We start from the raw sequence: 24,867 nt of genomic DNA on the forward strand, positions 1-24,867 counted from the left end.
CGGGGGCGGGCCGCGGTGTGGGGTCGGGGCATCGCCCGCACGCGGCAGCGAGAGCGGCCGGAGAGCGGCCTCTGCCCGCCCGGCGGGGGCGGCCGCGCCTCATTCCCGCTGTATCCGGGGTGATGCGCGGCCTCGCCAGCAAACTCTACCGCGGGGCCGCGCCGGGGGCGGCTGTACCTGCCGGGAGCCGCCCGGCGCCGCGCCCTCCTCCGCTGGGAACGGCGCCAGCGCCGAGCGGGAGCGCGCGGGTCCGAAGTTTACGCTTTAAAAAGCACGAAATTAATTCCCCACAAAGTAATTCACAGGAGCGGTTCCAGACGTGCCGCGTAAATCCCTTAGTGCAGCTCAAAGAAGTAAGAGGGAAACTCGGAGCAGGGCGAGCGGCGCTGCCTGTTGCGCTCCCGCTCGGAAGGAAGCGGCAGCAGGTGCCCGTGAGGGCGCTCCCGCCCGCGCCGGGACAGGGCCCGCGGAGCCCGGCCGAGAGCCCCGGCCGGCCGGCCGTCTGCCACAGCGCCCACCGGCTACCAGAATTTATTCCGTCTTTAGTTAGGAAAATAAACAATGACACGTAATCTGGATGATCGCTGCTTTATTTATCGCAGGCTCAGAACTTGAAGAGAAATAATTTAGCCGTGAAGCTGAACAGTGTAAGGCAGGGTGTCACACAGTGGGGCTTGGTTTTGTCAGGGTTTCTGTTTGACAGTTTGCTCTACTCTTCACAGATATAATCATTTGTCTCTGGTATTTATCAGTCTGTGCATCAGCCACTTCCTAGTGCACTCTGCCTGTTTCTTGTTCAATCATACTGAACTCACAAAATGAATTTTGGATCTTGCACAGTCAGGCGAGACATCTGAAGTTCTGTTTATTATTAACCACCTACCTTCGATATGTATTTTTGGTAAGGGGTTGGGTACATGTGTTCTTGTGCATCGGCTGAGGGAGAGACATCTGTTGTTGTGCCTGAGGGACCAGAGAAGTCTGCGAGCAAACGATTACTAAGGGATAGACACTGGTGTTCATTGCAGAGGCCTGTTTGTCCCACTAAAGATCAGGTTTAATGATCTGCCTCATGTGGATCCTCATTTTAGGCAGCCCTGTAGACAAGGAGGGATAACTCCTGTTCATGTGAATTGCAACTTGCTTTCAGTTTCTTAAGAGGATGTACCAGGAGGGCACAAGTGGTTCAATTAACCCTTTACTATGTGAGTCATGTACTCCAGTCATTTCGGGACCTGAAAATAAGGAAGTTTTGCAAGCAAACCATGTGTTGCAGTTGGATGGAGAAAAAAGTATGCTTTTGAGTGTAACAGCCTTGGAGAGAAAAAGAATGGTCGATAGTTTCTCAACACTTCAGAGACATGGACTGCCATACTTTAATTTATTGAAGCCTTTTGATTTCCTGTCTTGTGGAAAGATTTTATTAAATAACTTTTCAAAGCATTTATTGCAGTGCTTACTACAGATGTGAGTGTTAATCAATAGAATCAAAAGCAAAACACCTTAGAATTTGAAAACTATGTAGAGCTATTCACAGAAGACAGATGCAAGAATGCTTCCCCAATTTTCACAACTTGGATACTACTCATTTGTAGGACAGACTCCTGAAAAGAAGCAACAGCAGCATAGTCCGATCCAGGTCTTGCCAGTAGTAACACAATTGAAAGGGAGGGCGCCTCATGGAGCACGGTCATAAAACCCAAATTTCTTATCCAGGAAACGTTCCTGGGGATGCTGTTAGCTGCCAAATGCTCGCGCGTTATTCAAGGTGACTGCCTGCGTTACAGGAAACATTTGGCCTGGGGCAGTATGGAGGCGGGTGCTGGAGGCGCAGCCGCCGCAGCGGGACGGGGACGCGGTCGGGGACGCGGTCGGGGACGCGGATGCCGCCGGCTCGGCCGCGGCGGGCGGGGGCCGGGCGCCCTCTGGCGGCGGAAGCGGCTGCGCGCTCCGCTCGGCTGCCGACAGCGAAACAGCAGCGGGCAGGGACACTTGGCTCGCTTTGAAAAGCGCTGGGAGCGCTGATGTAGTCTGGAAAACACTGACAAAATGCTTCAACACGCACGGGGCAAGGGGAATGCGCTGTTGCGAAGGGCTGCAGGCCTCGGGGAGCACGCCGGGAGATGCTGAGCGGCTGCGAGCCCCCCGCACCCCGCGAGCCGCAGGGCGCGGGCGGGGAGCGCCGCTGCCCCGGGCACAACGAGCCCAGGCTTGCCCGGAGCTCCGGCGGGAGCAGCCCTGGAGCAGCGCGGGGCTGCGAAGGGCAGGCTGCCCGCCTTGGGCAAAACACTTACCCTGGCTCCGAGCCCCAGAACGCGTGCGGAGGGGTTTCCCCTCGGTAATTCTGTCCATACCTGTCAGCCCCAGCTGGGTGTGTGCTTCCTCCACCTCCTCTCCAAACTGTGCCTTAGCATCATTTATAGTGGGAGTACTTTTATTCACCCACCTGTGTTCCACCGGAGATGTATCTTGTTAAACCTCATCTACCTACTACAGGTCAAGTTCTCCTTTCTGATGGTACCTGAAGCTGCCGCCTTCCCAGAGCAGGTAAAATAAAACAAATACCAATGAATATATCCGAGAAAGTTCAGATCCAGACATTTACAAGCAATTGCATTCTTACAGTAGAGCAATGATGAAAATTTGTAGTATTTAATTTTAATGTGACTTGAAATAATTTTGATTTGATACCATTTCACATGGTCAGCTTTTAACTAAGAACATAATTATCAAACAATTAAAAAGCACCAGAATTGTGATTTAAGATACCGACATAGGTACAAGCTACTAAAGACACCAGTGTGTTTAATGCCGTCGTTATCATCATGTCTATTTCTAAAGTAGCTTTCACAGCCACCAAGTACTCGATTTCCAAGGACAGACTACAGAGGGAACTTTCTAAGCTCAAACATTTCCAAATGTTCCTTTAGGCTGACTGTAAATGGCATGATTCACCCCCCTCAGACTGTCCCCTAGCAACGAGTACAACCATCAACAAAGCTCCACCATTCATCTGCTGTCTGAAGTCTAAGTTGCTGAGGGATGGGAATAACAGAATTCATGAGGTTACAATACAGGAGTTAAACTCATGGTAATCAGGAAAGAGCTTTTTCTCCTCCTTTGCTTGGGACTGTTGTTAAGCAGCTTTCTTGTAAATATGACTTGACTGTTCATGAACCAACTTCTCAGCTATGGAGCAAGTTTGCTTTGAGTAGAGACTGGAGCTGTAAACAGTGTGTGCCAGGAGAAAAAGAAGGTGGTCGGAAGGTAGCTTTGGTCCTCACAATATTCGATTCTGTTTTCAATGTTGTTTGTTTCGAGAAAAGCAGTAAAGAAATTTGAATGAGAATAACGAGACACAAATCTGTACGTGCCACCAAAACACAAACAAAACCCTAGAAGTATTTGCTAATGTGCCTTGGATCAATCCGGGGGCGGGGCGCGCGATTCCTGTGATTTACAGTCTATGGTTGGTATCTGAAGCATTCAGAGAGAAACTCTCAGGAAAAAAACCCCTAGAATTAACCTTCGGCACATGTTTGTTCAGTGCTGAAATATAAGCCAGCTGCTTGGGCTCCTGAAGAGACTAACATAATACAGAATCTAAAATACAAAGAGAGAGAGTTTGGGCAGAATAAATATCTCATAAACTTCTGAGTCCATAGAAAATAAACAGAGACTCAAATACACAAGGCAAACAATAAAGTTAATACAAGCAAAAGATATGGGGAGGAGATGAAGGGGCACCAGCAGTTTATGGCTCTTTGCATGGACTTGAAAGCAAGGTAGGAGTACTCAACATCCCAGGCAAACACAAAATGGTGACATAACCTCCTTGACTCGAACCCTTCAGAGAGGCAATGAGTGTCACAGCAGTGGAGCAATGCCCATGGGCCTGCAAGGAGAGAAATGTTTTATTAATATGAAAATATTTGAAATCATAAGTATCAATTCCTATCAATCATAACTAGCAAATGTCCTTATAAAAACAGAATGTGATTTTGAAGGTCCAGCACTTGTGGAAATTTTAGGTTTTCAGACTGCTGTTTTGCCACTTTAGTTTACAAGAGTGTATCAATATCTGTATTAATGACACTGGGGGTGAGGTAAAAATAATAGGCAAGCACAGCCAAAAGTTTTATAAGCAGCTTTGGGAGATACTTAGGCTGGCTGGAGTTGAAGCGAAGTGTAAATTCAAAGGAAGGAAAACACTCCAGGGAGAAGTTAACAAAGCCTCAGCAGGAAGGTAGATGGCAGCAGGGCTGGGACCACCACCTCTGATACCTACTAAGAGCAGAGGCATTTCTTGGGACAGTGAACAATATGGCAGTGAGGAAATTTGTGACCCTGCTACCTGCTCAAATTGCACCCCAAATTCACTTCTGTGTGCAAGAGTCACAGATGTGGAGAAAAGAATTTGAGGAACTAATGAAAGACTCCAGTTTTGAGGGGTTGTGACAGAAGGCACAAAACTAAGGTTGTCCAGTGATAGTTAGATATAGTTGTTTGACAAGATTATGGTAAAAACTGGTGGTCAGCACTTTATGTATCATGTGCACTGACTGCAGAAACACAGAAGGTAGCTTTAATTCTAGCTGAATTATATAAAAATTTAATGTTATTTAGAGAAGGTCAGTGTGGACAGAAACTGACTTTAAATCACATGGACTTGACTTACTCCCTTAGAAGTGAGACTTTTTTAATTACAGATGCTTTAGAGAATTGTTATTTTCATTGTAACACTGGTATTTCACAGATGCTGGAGTGACTGCAGACTCACTGCAGAGCACACAAGGAATCTCCTGTGGTGACAATACTGTTCAAACCCCATTTTTGAACTTGACTATTCACATCTTCTACCTGTCTTTATACTCTACATTCTACAGTGCACAGCAAGGCCACGGCTATAGATCTGAGATCACTATAAATCAGTGGCTATTTCAAACACCTGCCAGTAGCATTCTGCTTTTTTAACATTACCTACTGTTTTATATATCATTTTTACATTGTTCATACAGACAATTGGATACAGAAGATGGCATCTTCCCCCTCCCTTTTTTAATTGCCTTTTTTTTTTCCAGCAGTCCACAGGGGTTCATTTCAGCTTTCAATTTTTTTATTAATTTATATTAAACCCTCACAAGATTCATACTCCAGTGAATGTGGTTGTAACTAGAGTAATATCAAATCAAATCTACCAGCTTATCAAGTAGCCAGGCACTGATGGAAATCATGAGAGAAACCTGGAACAGAACCACAGAATATCACAGGTTGGAAGGGACCCACAAGAGTTGAATCCAGCTCCTGGCTCTGTACAAGACAAACCTAAAATACAGTAAGTTATGTCTCCCTCACATATATTAAGACATTCAATTATGTATCTGACTGAAGGTGGGCATTACAGGCCCTCCCACAGGAGGTTTTCCTTTATCTGCAGCATGCCCACATGCTCCTTTCTGAACTGAACTATGAGCTGTATATTCCTTCATTTCTTCTGGACTCCAAAAAGACAGAGTGGTAGAGAACATGCACATGGACAACTTCTCTTCTTTGAATACTTGCTCAGTTTTACACGTAGGCTGTGGGTGACCCATCTCATCTCCTGCTTTCACAACTTACCGGGAATGGGAGATGATGTTCTCAAGGCAGGGGAACTGCAGTGCTGCTCTGGGAGAGGAACTGAACTGCAGTGCTGCTCTGGCAGGGGAGCTGCAGGGCTGCTCTGCAGGGGAACTGAGCTGCAGGGCTGCTCTGGGAGGGGAGCTGCAGGGCTGCTCTGGTAGGGGAACTGAACTGCAGCGCTGCTCTGGCATCCACAGCACTGCTCCAGAATGTCTCTGCAGCTGTAGAACGGTTGAGAGGGGTAAGGCTGAACTTGGGTGGCCACTCTACAGATGCCAGCAAACATCATTTAACAAGGCAACCAACGTCACTGTGCAGGGCTGCAAAGGCAGCTGCCTGCCTAACAGCACCACAGCAGCAGCATGAGAACAGAGCCTCACCACTGTTCCAATTAACCCTCTCTGCAGGAATGCAAAACCACAGGCAAACCCAATCTGAACAGTTCCATCCTCAGCACATTAAAAGGACTGGGCCTACTTGGCATTTAATTCCATGAGAACATGATGCCTCACCTGGGTGGGCTATGAGAGATGGATGAGTGAATGCCCTGATCTTTGTTGCCAAGCAGGCACATTACAGACAGCACATTCTAGGAACAAGTCACTGTTTAGATACATCAGGTTTTAGATCCTTTCACCTTCAAGATACAGGAGATCTCTTTTGTGCTGATGTGCACTGTTAACCTGAATGCAGCCACACTCTGCACACATTAGAAGAAAATCTGAAAATATTCCAGATCATGTGAATTTCTTTCATTAGTGGGTGGGTTCTTTGAGGGACCAGGCAATATTCCCAGTAAGTCTAGGCTCAAAGCTTGGACGTTCATCCAAGGAATCAGCATCAAATCTTTCAGCCACTGAAGGAACAGAGGGACCTGTATGGATGATTCAAACACCTTGGCTCTTGCCTGTAAATACTGAAGGGTTTGCCCTGTAAAACATACTTCAGGGCACAGTTAAAATGCAGTTAACATGACTGAGCCATGCTTAGTACAATATACATGCAGGTCTCCTGGGATTAAGGACAAATGGTTTTAAAAATCAGCCCAAAGAAAGATCTAGAACAGATACTGTTTCCAAACATCATTTCTTCCACCTATAAACTCAAACTCACTCTTAAAAAAAGAAAATCAATCACTTCTCACAATCCCAGTTTTTTCCCCTAAAATACATTTCAAGGTTTCCATGAATACAGAAGTGAACATCACTGTGCAAGAGTATACCCACCACTCATCTACTTCCAACTTCCATGAATATATTATATCTGTGCAGACATGTCCTGTCAGGCTATGAGCATTAGGTAACTGGGAAGACAACTAACCATCCAACCACAAGTCAGACAGCATTAAAAGATGTACAGCCTAATGTTTTACCAGCCTTTTAGAGCTTCATAAAAATATGAAGACATAAAAACTTCAAAAAGTTCCTGATTTCATTATTATTTTGACCAAGCCTAGTAACATCAGCATAATACTTCTTCTGTTAAATGTAATGTTTCAAAATCCAAGATTCCTACAAGTATTATGAAAGTATCTGAAAGTCTGGAAGACTGCAGCATCAAACATCACAAGATTCAGGCACTTGACTGCTGTAGGAACAGTAAAAAGTCTTTAACAAAAGTGTTCTTTTGACTAACTGAGAAGAATGGTTTCCTGAGATAGATGCTGCAAGACTTGCAGATGACTGTATGGATGAATTTTGAGAGCTTTATGCTCAAGAAAATGTTGACATCTTGAGCTGGATTTAGATTCTAATTAAGAAAACCTGCAAAATTGCAGCTTTCCTTGTCACAATGTCTGCTCTGACACCAAAGCTGCAAAAATCAAGTTTCAGACAGTTTGTTGCAACTGCATGGGGACTCAGCCTGCAGCAGCAAATTGTGTCTAATCCTGCAGTGACCATGTGCATAACTCCTGACCTCTGTAAAACTGCTGAGAATTGCCCTGTCACAGACATTTCAAATACATTATAAAAACACAACCTCAGAAAGTGACCACAAATGAACTCTTTGAGGAAAAGATGGCTAGTGATTTTTCCCTGATGCACACTTCTATCTAAATCCAAACGGGCTGGTATGTACTCATAAAGCACAACCACTGAAGCTTTGCCCTTTGTGGCTGGCACAGAACCTGCCAAGCCATCTACAATGTTCAGAAACAAAGTGCTCATCTACCCTTGGGTGTGATCACCTGTGATCCTGCCTCAGATTCTTATTTCTCTTATTTCTATTTGTATTGATACATTTATGCATTAAACATCAAGATTGTTGCAACCTGGTGCTTTGAATGCTCAAAAGGAAATTGGCTCTTGAAAACAGATGTAAGAAAGGAACTGAATAAGCAACCCTTCACAGGAAGCACTGATGTGCAAAGCCATCTTCTGTAGGAAGCAGAATATAATGCCTGATTTCAAATTAGTATTACTTAGACTTTTGGGAAAAGGGGAAAAAAGGTGGTCATTGATTCAGACCAAGTTAATTGCTGTTTTTCAATTGAGTATTAGAATAAATTTCAAAAGATGGTGTCCTTGTAAAGAGTTTGTTCTACAACCATCTTTTATTCATGAAAACTGGTATTCCAAAGGGAATCAAGAGATTTTTTTAAAATACCACTAATGCTGTTTTCCTTCAGCTTTAATTATTTATTTTTTATTTTTCTAAGTCAAATGGGTCAGTATATTGATATTCCTAATTCATCCATCTTGCATTATGGTGAGTTAGTTACCATCACTGTTCTGCATTATGAAATTTCAGTCTCTTTGGAATACTAATTTCCTATCTATAGATTCATTTTTTTTATTTCATCTTATTTCCCTGATTTTTCTCTCAACAGGTACTGCTGTAAATTTTAATATAAAATATTTAGTCACAAAATAGTATTGCTTTTATGCACATTGTTGCAAGATTTTTTTTCTCCAATAAAAACGTTACCATCTTCTATAAAATCCTCAACATATTAAGAATTGTGATGCAGAACAAAATTACACAGTGTGAAACAGGTACCAGCACAACAGTGAGATTATATTACATCAAAAAATTTTAATGGTCCCAAATATATACTCAACAACTAAGCATACACTCAGGGGGGCAAAAAAAATTATGACACAAAAGTGACCACATCTAGAATTCCACTCAATCTTTAATCAAGAAGGGATAAACAAATCCCCCACCTCAAAAAAAATTTCTGCAGTTTAAAGGGCAAAGGGAACAGATTTAAAAAAAAAGAGGAAACTTTATATTCGGCCCTCCCCCGCAGAGGTTTTTAAAACCTGTTGTAGCTCGAGTAAAATGTTCAGAATGTACGATTTCAAAGGCAGGTCTCTTTGTACAAAGAAACTGCTGGCATTCTTAACTAGTGAAGAATTATGGCAAAACCTGCCTTTTCTTCAGAAGTCTCATACGTGGTCCAAGAAAGCATATTCTGATTGTAGCAACTGACCAGCCAATCCAGAGTTCCACTAACAAAACTCCTGCCCTGTTGGCTTTTTTTATTTTTTTTTTCTTTTTTTTTGTTTTGTTTTGTTTTCCATTTCCTTCCCTGAGAAAAGGGCAACATGTGGTCCAAGCTGGAGAGCTCAAAGGCATAAGTCTTTCCCCTAAATGAAGTATTTCTCCTTCTTCTGCTCCTTTGAATTGGCACTTGATTGGCAGAAATCCATTTGTATAGGTTGATCTGTGTCACACACAGTAATTCACAAAAGATTGCTGCTTTGCTGTGGGTTTGTTTTGTTTTTGGAAAAAAATCCTTCCCCAACTGGTAATACTCTTCAGCAGTTGCCATTATGATGACTCAAGCTTTGCTTTCTTTGACAAAGGTAAAGTTTCCTCTTTATCTTCATCTTCATCATCCTCTTCATCATCATCAGGATAATCTACAAGCCCAACGAGGCCTCCCTACAAAGACAGACCAAATTATTATAATTAAGAGAATGTTTGTATAAAATATTTCCCTAAGTACACTGGTTCAGAAGGCTTTGAATAAAATCATGCAGAACAAAAAGAAATCCTTCAGGATGAATGACAATGACATTAACTGAGAAATGTTAAAATGAATAAATCCAAAATGGAGTTTCACCTATCCAACTGGAAATACTGCCAGCTGAAATTTAAGCAAAACCAAAAATCAACATGATTTTGCTAAGTGTCACTGCAGCTCCAGGTGTAAAGACAGTTTATTTTTACTGAGCACAGCTGACTGTATTGAGCAATCTGGAAGCACTTCAAAAACAAATGCAGAATATCTTCAACTGAAATTTTTGAATTATGATACTTTAAGAACACAGTCTGTCTTGGCAAAAGTTGAAGTGTGTAGTGATGAAGAATTTTTTTGAATAACATAATTGAATGATGTGTACAGGTTACGTAGTTTAAATAACTTGTCAGCTGAAAATGAAAATGTATCTAATATCACTAAAAACTCTCTTGTATTGCAAAAACCTACAAATTTAAGATTAGACAGCTCTGTACCCCTGAAGAAGCAGGATGAACTTCTAAAACTTGCCCTAACTATGCTATGTTGCAATTTCTGAAGCATCAAATACTTTACTCAAAGGTCCTATTACTTATTCAGGTGCCTAATAATGGACACTCAAACCAGAACATTTCAGTCAACTGTATGCAAAAAAATAACTTGAAAAACAATTACACATATTCTGTACAGTCACATACACATAACATCAGGTAAGTAATGAAAAACCCAATTTCAACACTGTTTCTAGTTTGTGACTGGCATGTTTTACTCTGAAAGAAGGTAAGATACCTTCTGCCTGAATCCAAGAGTGTTTTTCAGTCCACTGCATGTTCCTTTTTGTAACCTGAACATTTTTCTTTTGTCACCACTACTTGAATTTGTGCAGTCAATACTGTATCCAATATATTCCATATGTTAAGACTCCATTTCAGACTCATGGAATTACACTGTCTGGGAGAGAAAAGCCTCTAATAGACTGAAGGGATTTGCAAGCCAATTCCATCCCTTTTAAAAAGCACTTTAACTCTTGGGTTATGCAAGGAGTTTCCTCCACAGAAGGATTTAGAGGAAGTGTCCTTAGGTTCTTCCATCAGCCAAACACTTCTGATCCAGGTGTTTTCAAGGGAATGCAATCCAAATGCAAACTCTTGAGTCATGTGGAGTAGAAAAAAATCCCTCACACCCTGAACCCCCATTTATCTTCACTAGAAGTTAGGTGAACAAGCAGTATGGTAGCATTACAAAACAAGCTGCTATTCCAAGACTGTTATTATCAGTGTTATTCCAAGACTATCTGACAACTGGAATACATACCTCATCTTTTAGAAATGGATACACCACTTGTTATGAAAATAAATTCTCATTATCTGAACTGCACTGTATCAACATTACCTTATCTGTCCCCCTGTGCTGAGAAAACAGCAGTCACTCTCCTGACTCAGTCTGAACATTTTTGTTCAAAAATCTGATAAAATCCAACAGTGTCCTCAAATGTATTCTAAAATGCTAGTTTTGAATATTCACTGCAAGTTACAATGCTCTTTTAAAGCAGCCGCCTTCTACTTCAGAATGTTCCAAATCAAAAGTTAGTTCAAAGGTAAAAATGTCACACTCAGGTACTAAAAATTGTTCTGGCTTACAGCAATCACCATCCAATGCAATTTATTTCTTCCACATAGGTCGGTTATAGAATTCTGAACAATATTAAAGTGGTGATAGTAGAAATCCTCAATGGATGTGCAGGGCATTGTGGTATCTACCACAATTTGGCTATGTTTCCAAAATATGTATTTTTACCTGTCAAATACCCCTGTGCAATTTAACATGAGTACAGAGTTGTCTGTATTTGACTGTAAATATCACTGCTAAGAGCAACTAATGGCATGCTTCCTACTTGATCAGTCTGGGCATTAAAAGAGCTTTTATTTCTTTCATATACAGCAGATCTCATTAAAAATTATGAATGTCAGACAAGAAGTACACACAAACCAGACAGTCCATTACTGCTTAACTTGTTGGGACTCACATGAAGTTCAGAGAGATGCAAAAGCAAACTCCTACGCTGTAACAATAAAGCCAAACCTACAACCACTCAAAATTACCTTAGTTGTAATAGCTGCCATCTGAGATGTGCTTTTAGAAACTGATCCAGGTGAGCCAGGGGACCCTGGAGAGCCAGGGGACCCAGGAGATCCAGGCAGATTACTTGCAGATGACTGGCTGGTAAGGTTAGATTTTGTACCACTGGAAAAAGAAAGCTTGAAACTCGGGCTCTGGCGACCTGAAAGGTTAGTTTTCAGAAGAACTTCCTTTTCTTCACTCTCTTTCACTGGAAAGAAAAAAAAAAAGGCAAAAAATAAAGGATTATTGAGTGAAACATTTAATTACAAATCACTATCTGGGAAAAGGGTTAACATTTTATGTATAACTCAGTTAAGTGAGTCATCACAGACTTTTTCCTCACTACTGTATCACCTACCAGTGGTTGTCACTGGCCAGGAATGAACACTTTTGTTCTACCAACGGTATCACCTGATCATTTATATAGAAAATTTTGAGTTAACACGTAATATTTAATTATAACCCAAATAAAACACTGAAAAGCTTGACTATTAGATAAGATTTTAATTCAAATGCTTTAAGAACTCTACAACACATTTTCTATCATTCTGCTTCTAAAGACAACAAAACTTTTTTAATATGTGGTCTAACAAATTGATGTTGCAATTTCAAAATAAATACATGCAAATCCTTCACTGCAGCAAGACTGAATAATGCAAGTTATGGCTTTCATCTTCTCACCACTTACATTTTTTTCTTTCCATGAATTTGCTGATAGGGTCCATAATGTCCTCATCATTTTTAGGCTTGTCAGAAGGGGGCACCACTGCCTCTCCATCTTCCATATCATCCTCATCAGTATTAAACCACATTTCCTCCTCATCCTCCAGGGTTCTCGCATCCCTTCTGTACCTGTGGTTTCTCAAAATCGAGCGCATGCTGCAGAACAGGAGGTTTGAAAAGCTTAGATTCAAAAACCAACTTATATTAAAAATAAAACTTCTACTTGACACTCAGTGACAGCTTACAGATCCATACATTGCAGAGCAATAAAAACACCAGCAAATCATTCCCTATCGTGAACCTTTGTATTTTCAACAAAATATCATTAAAAACTTCTCTGTATAAAGAATCAAATAAAGCACAACTCTGCTAACAGCACATGCAGACAACTCGATCAGTACAACATTCTGTAGCATATAAACAGCACTATTAAAAGTAATTTTAATAAATCTCACTGAAGGGTTACATTCAAGCTTGGTTCACCAGTTTGCACTGGTAAATAAAAAGTTGTGAAACAAAGAGCTTAGAAACATACACATATTCTCTGAAAATACTTTGTAACCTGTTAGCATTCAGGGTCCAAGAAGTTAAATATGACTCCAATTTTAAGTAGATACATTGAAGAGAAAGTTCTCTCTCTGCCACATCCACTTGTTACAACTTTTGGTCACTTATCAGTATTCATTTTTCAGAGCCTTGGATATGAACTGCTACCTCTCCCTGTTTGATCTATTATCAATGTTAGCTTATCTCAGCTCTACCTTCCTTTTCTCTTTTCTCACAGCAGTATTATGGTCTTGGAGCAGAGGGACAGGGATGTGGCCCTTGAAAAATGGGGAGGAGAAGTGGAAGAGACATTGAAAACATTTTCATTGCTAGATGTTGATTTTAATAGTCAGTTTCCAACAGCAGCATGAAACTCTTGATGAAGCACTTCACAGTTTACTGGATGAAATTTCATGTTTTTCCGAAAATGTCTGTAGTGGTTTTGGTTACTGGGATCAAAATGTTAATAATACAACCTAGACATCTGCATTACAGAGTGCAGGAAAAAGCCAGAAGGGAAAAATCAAAACATTACAAGCTATTGAGAAAAAATGCTAAATGCACTTTTAATAATAAATCTAGGTGTAAGTAAGTTGCTTGCCAGCATTATCATACATCTATACATACTGCATCATTTTACATTTTATTTAAACTCAAGTTCTGCTAAGAGCACAAAACTATGGCTTAAGTGGAACTCTAATGAATACTTTTATGGCCTGTGTCCACAACATACTGGGCTCCTTCCTTACTGAACTATTCTTTGCTAAAATATGTAAATAGATTCTTGTTATTTGTACGTTTTATTATTTCTGGGTTTTCACTTTAAAAATTACATGCGCTGTTACAGGACTTGTGCAGCCACAACATTGGATGTAGGAAGAAGGCTGAGCTAAAGACCTCCTGGAAGCTCTGTTTGCTGTCAGATAAACTCATGCAGCACAACCACTTAGCTCAACTTAAGCCAAGAAAAAAATTACAACTTCACTTGCTATAGTGGATGGAAATTACTGAAGAAAGCAGCTGGCTGCTCTTTCCCACACATGAATTAATGTAAGCAAGGATCACAGCCTTGGATTTCACAGCTGTTTAAGTGATATGCTTAGCTGACATAAGCCAAAATAATAACATCTCACTTTTTACACCTTAGTACTCAAACTGCAGATCCTGCACATGCTCTTGAAAGTGCTTCAGTGTTTTAAAATAAAGCTACACTTATAATCTCATTTTAATTGCACAACTCTCAAATTTAGGTATTAAGAAATCTTGTGGCAAGAAATAAGTCTGAAATGTCAAGATATCCTACTAGGACTAATCAGAATTAATTTTCATGTGTTTTCAAACTAATTCAAGACAGGAAAACAAGAACAGACCTTGCTACAATTCTTATGAGTAACTAATCTGTTCACATAAGCAGTCATTTTGTTTTAATGAAACTAGACATAAAGCAAAAATAAATGGAGCAAAAAGGCCTAAACTTCCTATTTTAATACATTTCAACCTTTTAAACTTGAGCAACTGCGTACTAAGGAAGGGAACTTTTGCTCTGGCAAACAGAAAGAGTGATTCAAGCTTTGCATCAGATTGCTTTTTACTCCATCAGCAGATCTAACAGGGACAAAAAAGCATTCTCTGAAAATTTCTTTCTATGTTCTATTCCTCAGGCATTTTGATAAAGCTTATCTAAATATCTACTCCCACAACTAGAATGAAGGGAAATCTGATGTGGAAATTTTTGAAGGAAAAATCCACAGAATGGTAATTCACAACTAACAGTCTTTCAAATTAGCAGTGGAAATCTGTTATTTAGACAAATCAGCTTGGTAGAGATACTTGGTAGGCTTCCAGCCTCATTAAAGTACTGCAGATAAGTTTAAGGTATGATAAATAAGCATTATGACTAGGGGTCCAGCAACTAGTGTTTGCTGAAAAGTCTATAGAAACAAATTTGAAAATCACTTTTAACCAGGTAAATTCAGCAAGGCTTGAGATGCAAGCAGGAGTCTAAATTACTTGTATTTCCCAGAACAAGAGAACAACCCACCAGTAGTCTGATAAGAGAATTAAAGCATCAATATGCTATTAAGAGCATTTAGTGTATTTTACCTGTCAAGTTTTGGATTATCTTGTCTTTCCCTTTGTTGCTCAAATCGTAGCTTCAGTCCTTTGAATGTCTGCACATAATCTACATCTTCCAGTGCCTTCCAGTAATTTTCAATTACATGAGCTGTTAACGATTTTATATCTTCCTACAGAAAGAAACAAACATAAAGTGACTTATTTTCATTCAAATAATTTATTTAATACAATATAAAAAGTATCTGAAATGAAAATGCCATAGCAAGCACTGTAGGAATTATGCAAAAATGAGTATATAAGTGTAATTAAAAATCTAGAGCCTCAAGTATTTGATTAGCAAACAACATAAATTTTCTAGCAGTATCTCCTTCAAAACATTACAGAACCTAAAGCCTGATAAAAACTGTACCAAACCCAATCCTACAATGTCTTTCCTCTGTAACTGAGAGATACTTTTACACTGATAGAGAGCATGGCAGGCAGTCCCTCAGGAGCAGGCTGCTGCAGCCAGGGCTCCCTGTGGGTCACAAGCCCTGTCAGTGAAGCTGCCCCAGGGTGGGCTCCTCTCTGCACAGGGCCACAGGAGCCTGTGACAGCAAAGGCTGCCCCTGGGGTCAGAGCCTCCTTCTGCAGGCCTCACCTGCTCTGGCCTGGGCTCCTCCACAGCCTGCAGGGGGATTTCTGCTCCACCACAGACCTCCAGTGGGCTACAGGGACACAGCTGCCCCACCTGGACATCACCATCACAATGGACATCACCATGGGCTGCAGGGGAATCTCTGTTCTGACCTCAGCCAGTGGCACATTCATCTGGAGCCAGCTGGCACTGGCTCTGTTGAACACAGGGGAAGCTTCCAGCAGCTTCTACAAAACCAACCCCTTAGCCACTGCCCAGCACTGCCCCTGCAAATCCAACACACCACGTACAAGTCATGACCACCTATGACTTTTCCATAGCTTCAAAACCAGTTTTCAGTCAACTCTTCCATGATGATCAGGTCATCTTATTCTTGAATTACCTTGAGTCCCAACTCAAAGAAGAGGTGATCAACACTACAGATTTCAAGAGGTGACAGTGTGTGGTGACTTACTCCTCCACAACTGTCTGCACCCTAGCTTGGCCCCATTTACCACATTTACAGTCTGTACAGCACCTTGTCAGAATCTGGATGCAAACAACAGCAAGGAAATAGTACTGTGCAGACAGCCAAACTGGCATGAATATTTAAGAGACGCCCCATGGAAGGAACTTGGTAGCACTCCATTAAAATAATCAAAAGAGATTGGTACCTCTTCTGTATAATTCCATATACCATTGAATTGACATTATAAAGCACAGCTAAATTTGATGGGTTTGCAGCAGTAGTTTCTAATTACATTCCTGTCATAACAAGCCCATCCAATCTGCATGATGAAATTTGATTAGTGCTGCCTTTGCAAATCTGGGTACTGTAAGTACAGTATCAAGTGAATTTAATCTTCAAGTAATGGTACTGTTTGAATGTAAGAAAGAACATGTACAAATACGTAACAGTGATATAAAACAAGGTTCATATAAATACAGCATCCTGTGGTCCCATTATGATAGCATAATTTAGGGCAAAGGCAAAAAGTAAAGTAATCTTGAATTACAAGTCTAAACAATGCAGTAATTATCCTCAGCATACACTAGCACTCACCACTCTGATAAATTCAAACATCTCTATTATGGCAGAGTTCATCAGATTATAACGGGAACCATTATTTAGAAATGCTTTGACCACGGGTTCAAACAAAAAACTTTTCATTATGTAACGGTTGTAGAATTCATCCTTCAGCCCAATTATCTTTCTCTTGAAACGAAGGGCACCTGAAACACACATGTTGTCAAAAGAGTTTTTACATTTTAAAGCAAAATTGCAGAAATTACTCAGCATTATTACAGCAATTTACAGCCTCAGTTCATATACAGCAATACATTCAGTCCTTCTCTGCTTCTCAATAGTCTTGACTATGCTGCTGAATATTACTTAGCAGTTCTATCATAAAGGAATCCTCCATCATAGCTGTACAAATGAAAACACCTCTGTTCACTGAAGAATTCATATAGCATTGTTCAACTATAACACTACCAACATAAAAATCTATTTTCAATTTTTAAAATTACTTATGGTAAAGGTAAAACATTTTCTCAGTGAAAGAGCTCAGAAATTTGCTTATCATCCCTATTATTCAAATGTCTGTTTAGATTTAATTAGTTCTATCAGATTAGAATATAAATTATCCCATTTTAAAATTGGTAAATTACTTTCTATTCACACACATAGTAAGGCAAAGGCTTGATTTACAACCAGTTTAAAGCTCTTTCTGAAACTCCGAAGTGTACACAAGTGAGAGAATGTCCATGCATAAAGAGAAAGTACAGTATCACATGGCAGCACATTTTGTTTAGCAACCACGTGTACAGGTTATTTGGCTACAAAATGTAAAAGGTACTTATTGTATGGTACTGCTCAGGCAACTGAAGGCTTTGTTTTTTTAACTCTATGTGCACAACAGAATCACAGAGAAAATCTCCCACTTGCCTCTAGAATTAAGTCTGCTTTGACACTACTGAGCTGAGTGTGACCAAGAAACTACCAGCCTGAAGAGAAGCACACTCAACTTCTGAGCAGTTTAATGCATTCAGGTAGCCATAGCTCCAATTAGTACCTCTGGTAATTTCTACTAAAAAGCCATCAAAACTTACAACGTTCTCTTAGTATATTCAAAACCGACATAACATCTCTTAAACTCCCCTCTCCACTGAAGTAAAATCCTTCTTTTTCAAGGATAAAAATGTATCTATAAATGCAAAATTATTTATTAATAGTAGCTGATATAAGTAAAATCTAGTATGAGAAACACAGACTATAATGGTAGAATTTCTGTATTCAGTAAAAAAATGTCATGATCCATGAACAGTTTTTTTTCCAGCAGAGTGGAGATATGTACCAGTTCACATGCACAAAATTCTAGTTTATTCCTTAGCTTTCAAACTTACACAATGCCAAGAAAGCGTGCTTTGAGGCCATGAGAACGAGTACCCTTCGCAGGATATCTTTGTTAATAATGTAGTTTTTTATGTGATAGGTATGATGTTCTACACAGAAAGTTAGCAATTCCAGTATTAATGCCAAGAGTTGGGCTGTCTGAAAATCATCTGTAATAAAACAAAACCAAAATAATTAAATGTATCTGGAATACTGCCTTCAGAAGCTAACTTCAAATATCCAACTGTACTTCAGCAAACATTTTTACTGCTTACAAGTTTTTTTATTTTCCCACAGACATTTTATGGAACATGCTGCAGAATATGTTTAGTCTTTAAGACAGACATTTGTTATGGATTGAGTATTTTCTATGAACACAGATAGGGCAGGAAACTCTTAAAATATGGAACCAATTACATTTTTCTTAAACTGGTGTTTGAAGGTTCAGAGTACAGATGTTAACCCTAACAGGTGTAGTCAGGCTTATTTAACCAAATCCCATTATAATGTCCACAAATCTAGATCATAAACAATTTCCCCATATGCAGTGCCTTGACTAAGTTTACAGCAAAAATGTGATCTATAATGCCTTTTAACTAAAGCAGTATGCAAGAAATACCTCGGGGTCTTTTAACACTTGTAAGAAATGCTGCTAGCAATCAGCATGAACAATAACTTTATCACCAATCTCTGCTTTCTTAGTCTGTTGAAGAAACAACTCTGAAATTCAGCACACCTTCCCAGGGGAAATGTTGCAACATTTCTAGTAATCCCTGACCTTAAGAAACCATTTAGACATGTTTAGAAGTCTATGTCAATGAACTGCCCCATGAGTTCCTAAAAATTGTACAAGTATTTTATTTTTTGCTAAAGCCAAATTTGTAGCAAATGTTGTTCACTTCTTAAATCAGGTCTCTCTGCAGAGTTTTGTACTTATACATTATTCAAATGACTAAATATTGAATCAGCATTTTACTTTGAACTATGTTTCATAATCTCAGACTCAATTTATTTAGATGGAAAATGTCCTTTGACAATTATTCTAAACGTTGACATTCAACAGCCTTGATGTGCCCAAAATGCAGTGTCATTACCTTTGCTAGGCTTGTCCTCTGTAGTATTGGCCAATAAAGGGGCTGTCAGAACATGCATACAATGTTTGTAGAAGAAACCCAAGAACTCTGTCTTTTCTGTTTTCTAAGGAATGAAAAAAAATATATGCAACATATATCATCAAATACCCTGAAAAAATCAAACATAATTTAATTTGAAGGTATTTACTTACATTGGCAGTGGCAAGCATATTTTCTGGATCAACTAAAGTACGAAGCAAACCCATGAGTAGCACTGCTCCTCCAAGTTCTGGATCTGTGTCACAAATCATGTGTTCTATAATGAGGTTAATGAGTAATATATCCTAAGAGGGGAAAAGAAAAAAAAACAATTCAAATGCTACTCCCTTGCACCAAATCTGAAATTATACAATGCAACAAGTATCTGTGAACAGGTGAACTCATCTCACCTAACAGAACTCTTTAAAACACAGCAGTTCAGTGTCCTGTTATCAAATTACTTATTTGAAACTAGGGCTCATGGCATTCATAGTCGTAAATACACACCAGTAACTTCAAACCCCAGTAATTTCCAAACCAATGCCTCCATTTCTGAGGACTCTTTACTTACATCATCATTCTGCTGTGCCTCCTGCATCACAAATTCTCGTACCATGGATGGGTTGTATTCAACCAAATATGAGAATATATCAGTGGCTGCACTTCGTACTTGTGCATCATCCATACCCTGCAAAAGTAAAATAAAATCATTCTGCTTTCTTGAAAGGGTTAAATGAACCAGAAAACACACAGCTTTAATTCCTTCTCAAAAATCACACCTAATTATTGCTAAAACCAGATTGTAAAATTAAGTCAACTTGTACTTCTCTGTAAATTTGACAACAGCTGACAAAATAAACTTTATGGTTCCCCTGCCCTTTTATCTATTTCCCTATTTTCTAACTTATCTGGATACCAAAAAGCAAGCAAATCTAGGAAAGCAAATAGGAAAACAAAAACTGAAGAATGCCAGGGTGCTTACCAATGTCATATTGTAAAAGCTTTTAAAGTTTTACAAAAATATTTTGAACATTCTGAATCTTAAGCTAGGACAAGCCAAATGAAGCAAACAAAAAGAAAACCACTTGCTGAAGTTTGTGCTAAAGTTATTTTTTAAAAAAGCCTCTCTGAAGACAAACAAAGTTGTTATGACAAATAGAATTAAAATGACTTACCAATATGACTTCTAGTGCAGGCAGTATGCCCATATTTGACAAAGTTTTGAAAAATGCATCTCTGTTTTGAGGTTGCAGTGTTTGTGAGAATGCACAAAATTCTTTCAGAAAATTTACCTGAAAATCAGGAATATACTAGTTTAATATTTAAAAAAAATAAGATTCACATGTCACTTTGTGGTAACTGTCATATATTTTACAGATTTCTTACCAATTCCTGTCTTTTCTCCTCATCTGTGGCTTCATCTGTTAGTTGTGCAAACAAGTCTGTCAGAAATTTTTCATCTTCCTACAAAAGCAAAACAATACCATTTGTTTATTTGACAATATCAAAACGCATCCAAGTATAATATAAAAATTCTTCTAGACCATGCTTCCTGGAATGAAGGGAACATATGTTTGTACATTGTAATTAATCACAACAGTATCAACTTTCTAATTCAATTTTCAAGTAAATTAATATGCATCTTGTTTTTGAGCTTTAATCATGTTCAGCATCCCTCTACCCCCAGATCAATTCATTCTCAATTACTATGTTTGTTGCACTGCCTTCTAGTTGTTCTTTTTCTACTTTCTACTGCAACTCTCATTGTTTTGTCTTTGACTTCTTCAGCTTCCTTCCCCCTTGTCACATGCCAGTCCCCCTAAATCACACTACCCTTGGTCAGCTGTTTATATACATTTATAAACAACATCCCCCACACAGACACAGGCATATCTTTGGAATGTTATTAGATCTCTGAAGCAGAACAAAAGCAAGGACACAATGAAGGGAAAGCTGCCTAACAGCAGGAATGAGGTGAGCTTCCTTCCCCCTCACTGTTGTGAAAAGGGTGAATTTTAGAGAGCAAATCAAAACAACTGTTCCTACTGCATACAGAATTTATTGGACATTCTGGCCAACAGCAATCAAAACCCATTCCATTATTTTCACACAGCTGTACCTTAGCAAAACTACAAACAGCTCCAAATACATTACAAATGTGTGTTTAGATTGAAAGAAGGAGCAGTATTTAGCTTCCCATAACCTTTACAGTTCCAGCAACTAGGAGATTATTGAGACAGAAATAAACCTTCTCCCATCCTTTTCCCAATGTTATGCACTAGTAAAGCAGCAGTAGTAAAACTGCTTGAGAATTGCAGTTGCTTGTTCCAGTACATCAGGTACTAATGCATTTTTTCAGAAAGCTGCCACTGCTGTTTCTTGTGAAGTCAGTAACACATGGATGTGCAACATCCCTCCATCCCAGTGCCACAGTGCCACAATTCCAAGCTGCTTTGCTCATGTTAGCACTGCATAAAGCAAACCCATCAAAGTACTTCAGATACACACACAAGAATTTCTTGTGTTGTGAATTACCTCAGTACCTCGTTCAGGCTCACCATGCAGCCCTGCTGAGGAAGTGAGTACCTCAGTTCTGACAGCACACCATGCTAAGGCTGCCAACAACACAATTAGCATCTCTACATGGCACTGCACAGCACACACAAACCCACTACAGGCTGGCATGAGCCACTGTGTCTCACTGCACTACAAGGTAAACCTTATATTTAAAATGTGCCACCTTTTCTCTTGTCTGATGCTGAGCTGTGCTCCGAACCTGACCCAACAGACAATGAAAAAGAGTGATTTCTGTACACAAGTTCAGGTGCTGTTTCAGTGACTGCTTCAACCCTCACTTGAAGTATACCAAAATACACCCTGGAGGATCAAGCACAGATGTAAATTTTGACTTCCAGATATCAACAGTGAAATATGTTGAAAACAACTATGAAGGTATTTGATTTCAAGAAACATACCTTAAGCTTTGATGGGCAAATGCAAGGCTGTTTGACTACCTGCTATCCAGCTGTTCTATGGCTTTCTAAGTTTTCTGTTCTAATATTTAACTCATGAGGCATCACCAGGTAACCTAAGTAACCACAGTAGATATACTGACATATTTAGTCACTGAAATTAAAACAAACAAACAAACAAACAAAACAAATCCCCATAAAGCCCAGGTTTTTTGAAGAATATGCAGGTTTTTTTCCATGATTAGCAGGGCATTTAAGAGAAGGCCACATAGTTTGATTTCATTTCTCTTTTCGGTATTTTGATCAAGACGTAGAACTAATCTTATCTATGAAAACTACTGAGAAGATACATGCTTATCCTCAGCTGGAAAGCATAACCCCTATTTCCATTCTCACTGTGAAAACAACTTTTCACCTCTTCCATATCTGAGAGTAAGTGCAAGTCAACTGTCTTAGAGTGATCACTGTGAAAAAATAATGGAAACTTCAGCAGCAGACAACCATGGCTCTTACACATGTAAGAGTAGTGTACCTCTGGGGGGAAAAAAAGGTATGCAATATTAGCCCAAGTATCAAACTGGGGGTTTATGTTCTGGAAGGAGGAGAGCCCCTGTACTGTGCTATGTGGGTCTCATTGATGGTCTCTGCAGTGTCCCAGAGACAGAGTCAGCTGCAGAGGCTGCACATGTGACATTATGTGCCAGAGCAGCACAGGCAGGACTCCAGCTCAGCTCTCTGGCAGGTCCTGCCCCATCCCTGACCTGTCCAACTCGGGGCTGTCTGCAGCACAGGGCAACCACTCAGCCTGGTGCTGGCTGCAAACATATGGGACTTGCAGAGGGAACCTAAAACTGGCAAGGGATACAGACTTCAATGCTGGCACTTCATGTTTCAGGATGAATTTGCAGAAGTTCAGTACATAACTAATTTCCAGCATTCCAAATATAGACTACAATACAGTATTTTACAATTCTGCATTAAATATAATACTGAAACATATCTCCATGTCATGTCCTCTCTCAAACTCCATTAAATACCTTGCACTTATAAATTAACAAGATTACCTGAAATCCCTAGGCTCCAGAACAACCATGACCTATTTAAAATTGGACAAATTAAGACGGACCTGAGTGATTGAAACATCCCACCCTTGCATGGATAAATTGCAGTAAATGGCACTTATTTCAAGAAAATAAAAACAACTTATTACTAGCTTCACACTTTGGGCTCAGCCCTGAAAAGCATTCAGCACTTATCTCATTCCAGATGCTAAATGAAAGGTTGCTGTTCATGAGAAAAGACTCAGTCCTCTCACATATATAGAAAAAGTGTCATTAAAATAACATTCTAAGTATAAGATTCTCTCTCTCAAGCTGTAAAATTACTGACAAGGGCAATATATCTAAAGAAACATTCCTGAACAATGCTGCCAAGACCCAAGGAAATGCACAGTCTGAGAGCAGAGTTCACATACTTTAGAAGTCAGAAAGCACCAACACACAGAATGATAGAACTACATGAATTTGAATGTTTCCTTTTTTTTTTTTAACTTGCAAAAATCCCTCAATGTATGTCTGTGAACACAGTGCAAATGCATAATTCTCTGCAGTATGTGGTCTTTTCACACAGCCAAGTATCAAAACACACTTAGCTCTACCTTAGAAGCTGTGAAGGTCACAACTGTTTTCCAAGAAAACCAAACTGCAAACAGTAGTTTATGATGTAATTGTGGATTCTAGGTACTTTCCCCAGGCACAGAAATTATCAGAAGTGCAATACTTAAACTATGTGTCTACCAGACACTAAGTATATTAATTTCTGCTTTGCAAGATCTAAGTAGATGCTTCTAGATTTAATAAATTTCAAAGCTCATGAAGATAAAAACAAGCCAGGCCAACTACTCACTCAATTATTTATGACTTTAAAAACCAGAAAACTCACAGATAAGCCAGGGTCACAAAAAAGAACACTATTTACATTTGTGATTTAACTCCCAAAGTAGCCCTCCTCCTCCTGAAAGGCACTTTAAAAAAGGATTCTTCAAAACCAGGTCTCTCTTAAATATAATTAACATTCAGTTATCAGGTATTTTTGTGTCTGTGATTACAGATGAATGACATAAAACATACTTTTCTCAAAGAAAAAAAATCAAAGAAACTCAACACCACCCAAAGAAGAAAGAGAGCACACATTCCATACTATACTCCACCTTCATATTCATTTTGGGTAGAAACAGTATTTTAGCCCATAAAGTGAAATTTTCATAAAATATTACTAGCAAACAGATAATTACCACTTCAAACACACATTCCTTCCTGCTACCACACAAAAGATTTCTTAGTTTAAAATCCCCTTTGTATCAGACTGCCTTTCCACACATGCCTTCATCTGCACTACCTTCAGAATGAAGAAAGAGAAAAGAACAGAACACCCAACAACTCAGCTGCACGCACACGAGTTGCAGGATGCCTTGGGATATCAGCTACTCAGGGAGCTTACTTTTATCCTGCCAAGTGAAACTTCCAAAAATGACATCTCTTTTGTCACATCCTCAATGATCCAAGAGAGACAACCTAAAGTCAACAGCAGAGGCATTAAAATCCTTTTTTATTCATCTACTAGGAACTCGAGACTCATCCATGGCTTCCAATAAACTACCATGAGGCAACCCAGAGTGTTTTCAATTAATGATGACTTCTAAAAGAAACCACTTTTCA

General features: G+C 39.6%; 1 protein-coding gene across 1 annotated transcript in view; it reads right to left on the bottom strand.

Moving 5' to 3' along the window:
* Window positions 1-8,390: 8,390 nt before the first annotated feature.
* The window catches only part of PPP4R3A (protein phosphatase 4 regulatory subunit 3A), a 40,892-nt gene continuing 24,415 nt past the window's right edge, over window positions 8,391-24,867 (bottom strand). Inside the window, exons 5-15 of the mRNA XM_059473976.1 lie at window positions 20,565-20,642; window positions 20,354-20,470; window positions 19,750-19,866; window positions 19,352-19,483; window positions 19,161-19,263; window positions 18,078-18,236; window positions 16,735-16,904; window positions 15,083-15,225; window positions 12,399-12,589; window positions 11,692-11,918; window positions 8,391-9,513 (exon numbers count right to left, since the gene is read on the bottom strand). Of these exons, the coding sequence (XP_059329959.1) occupies window positions 9,400-9,513; window positions 11,692-11,918; window positions 12,399-12,589; window positions 15,083-15,225; window positions 16,735-16,904; window positions 18,078-18,236; window positions 19,161-19,263; window positions 19,352-19,483; window positions 19,750-19,866; window positions 20,354-20,470; window positions 20,565-20,642 (1,551 nt within the window). The 3' untranslated portion in view covers window positions 8,391-9,399. The remainder of the gene's footprint in view (window positions 9,514-11,691; window positions 11,919-12,398; window positions 12,590-15,082; window positions 15,226-16,734; window positions 16,905-18,077; window positions 18,237-19,160; window positions 19,264-19,351; window positions 19,484-19,749; window positions 19,867-20,353; window positions 20,471-20,564; window positions 20,643-24,867) is intronic.

The sequence above is a fragment of the Ammospiza nelsoni genome, chromosome 6, assembly GCF_027579445.1.
Source record: "Ammospiza nelsoni isolate bAmmNel1 chromosome 6, bAmmNel1.pri, whole genome shotgun sequence".
Taxonomy (NCBI): domain Eukaryota; kingdom Metazoa; phylum Chordata; class Aves; order Passeriformes; family Passerellidae; genus Ammospiza; species Ammospiza nelsoni.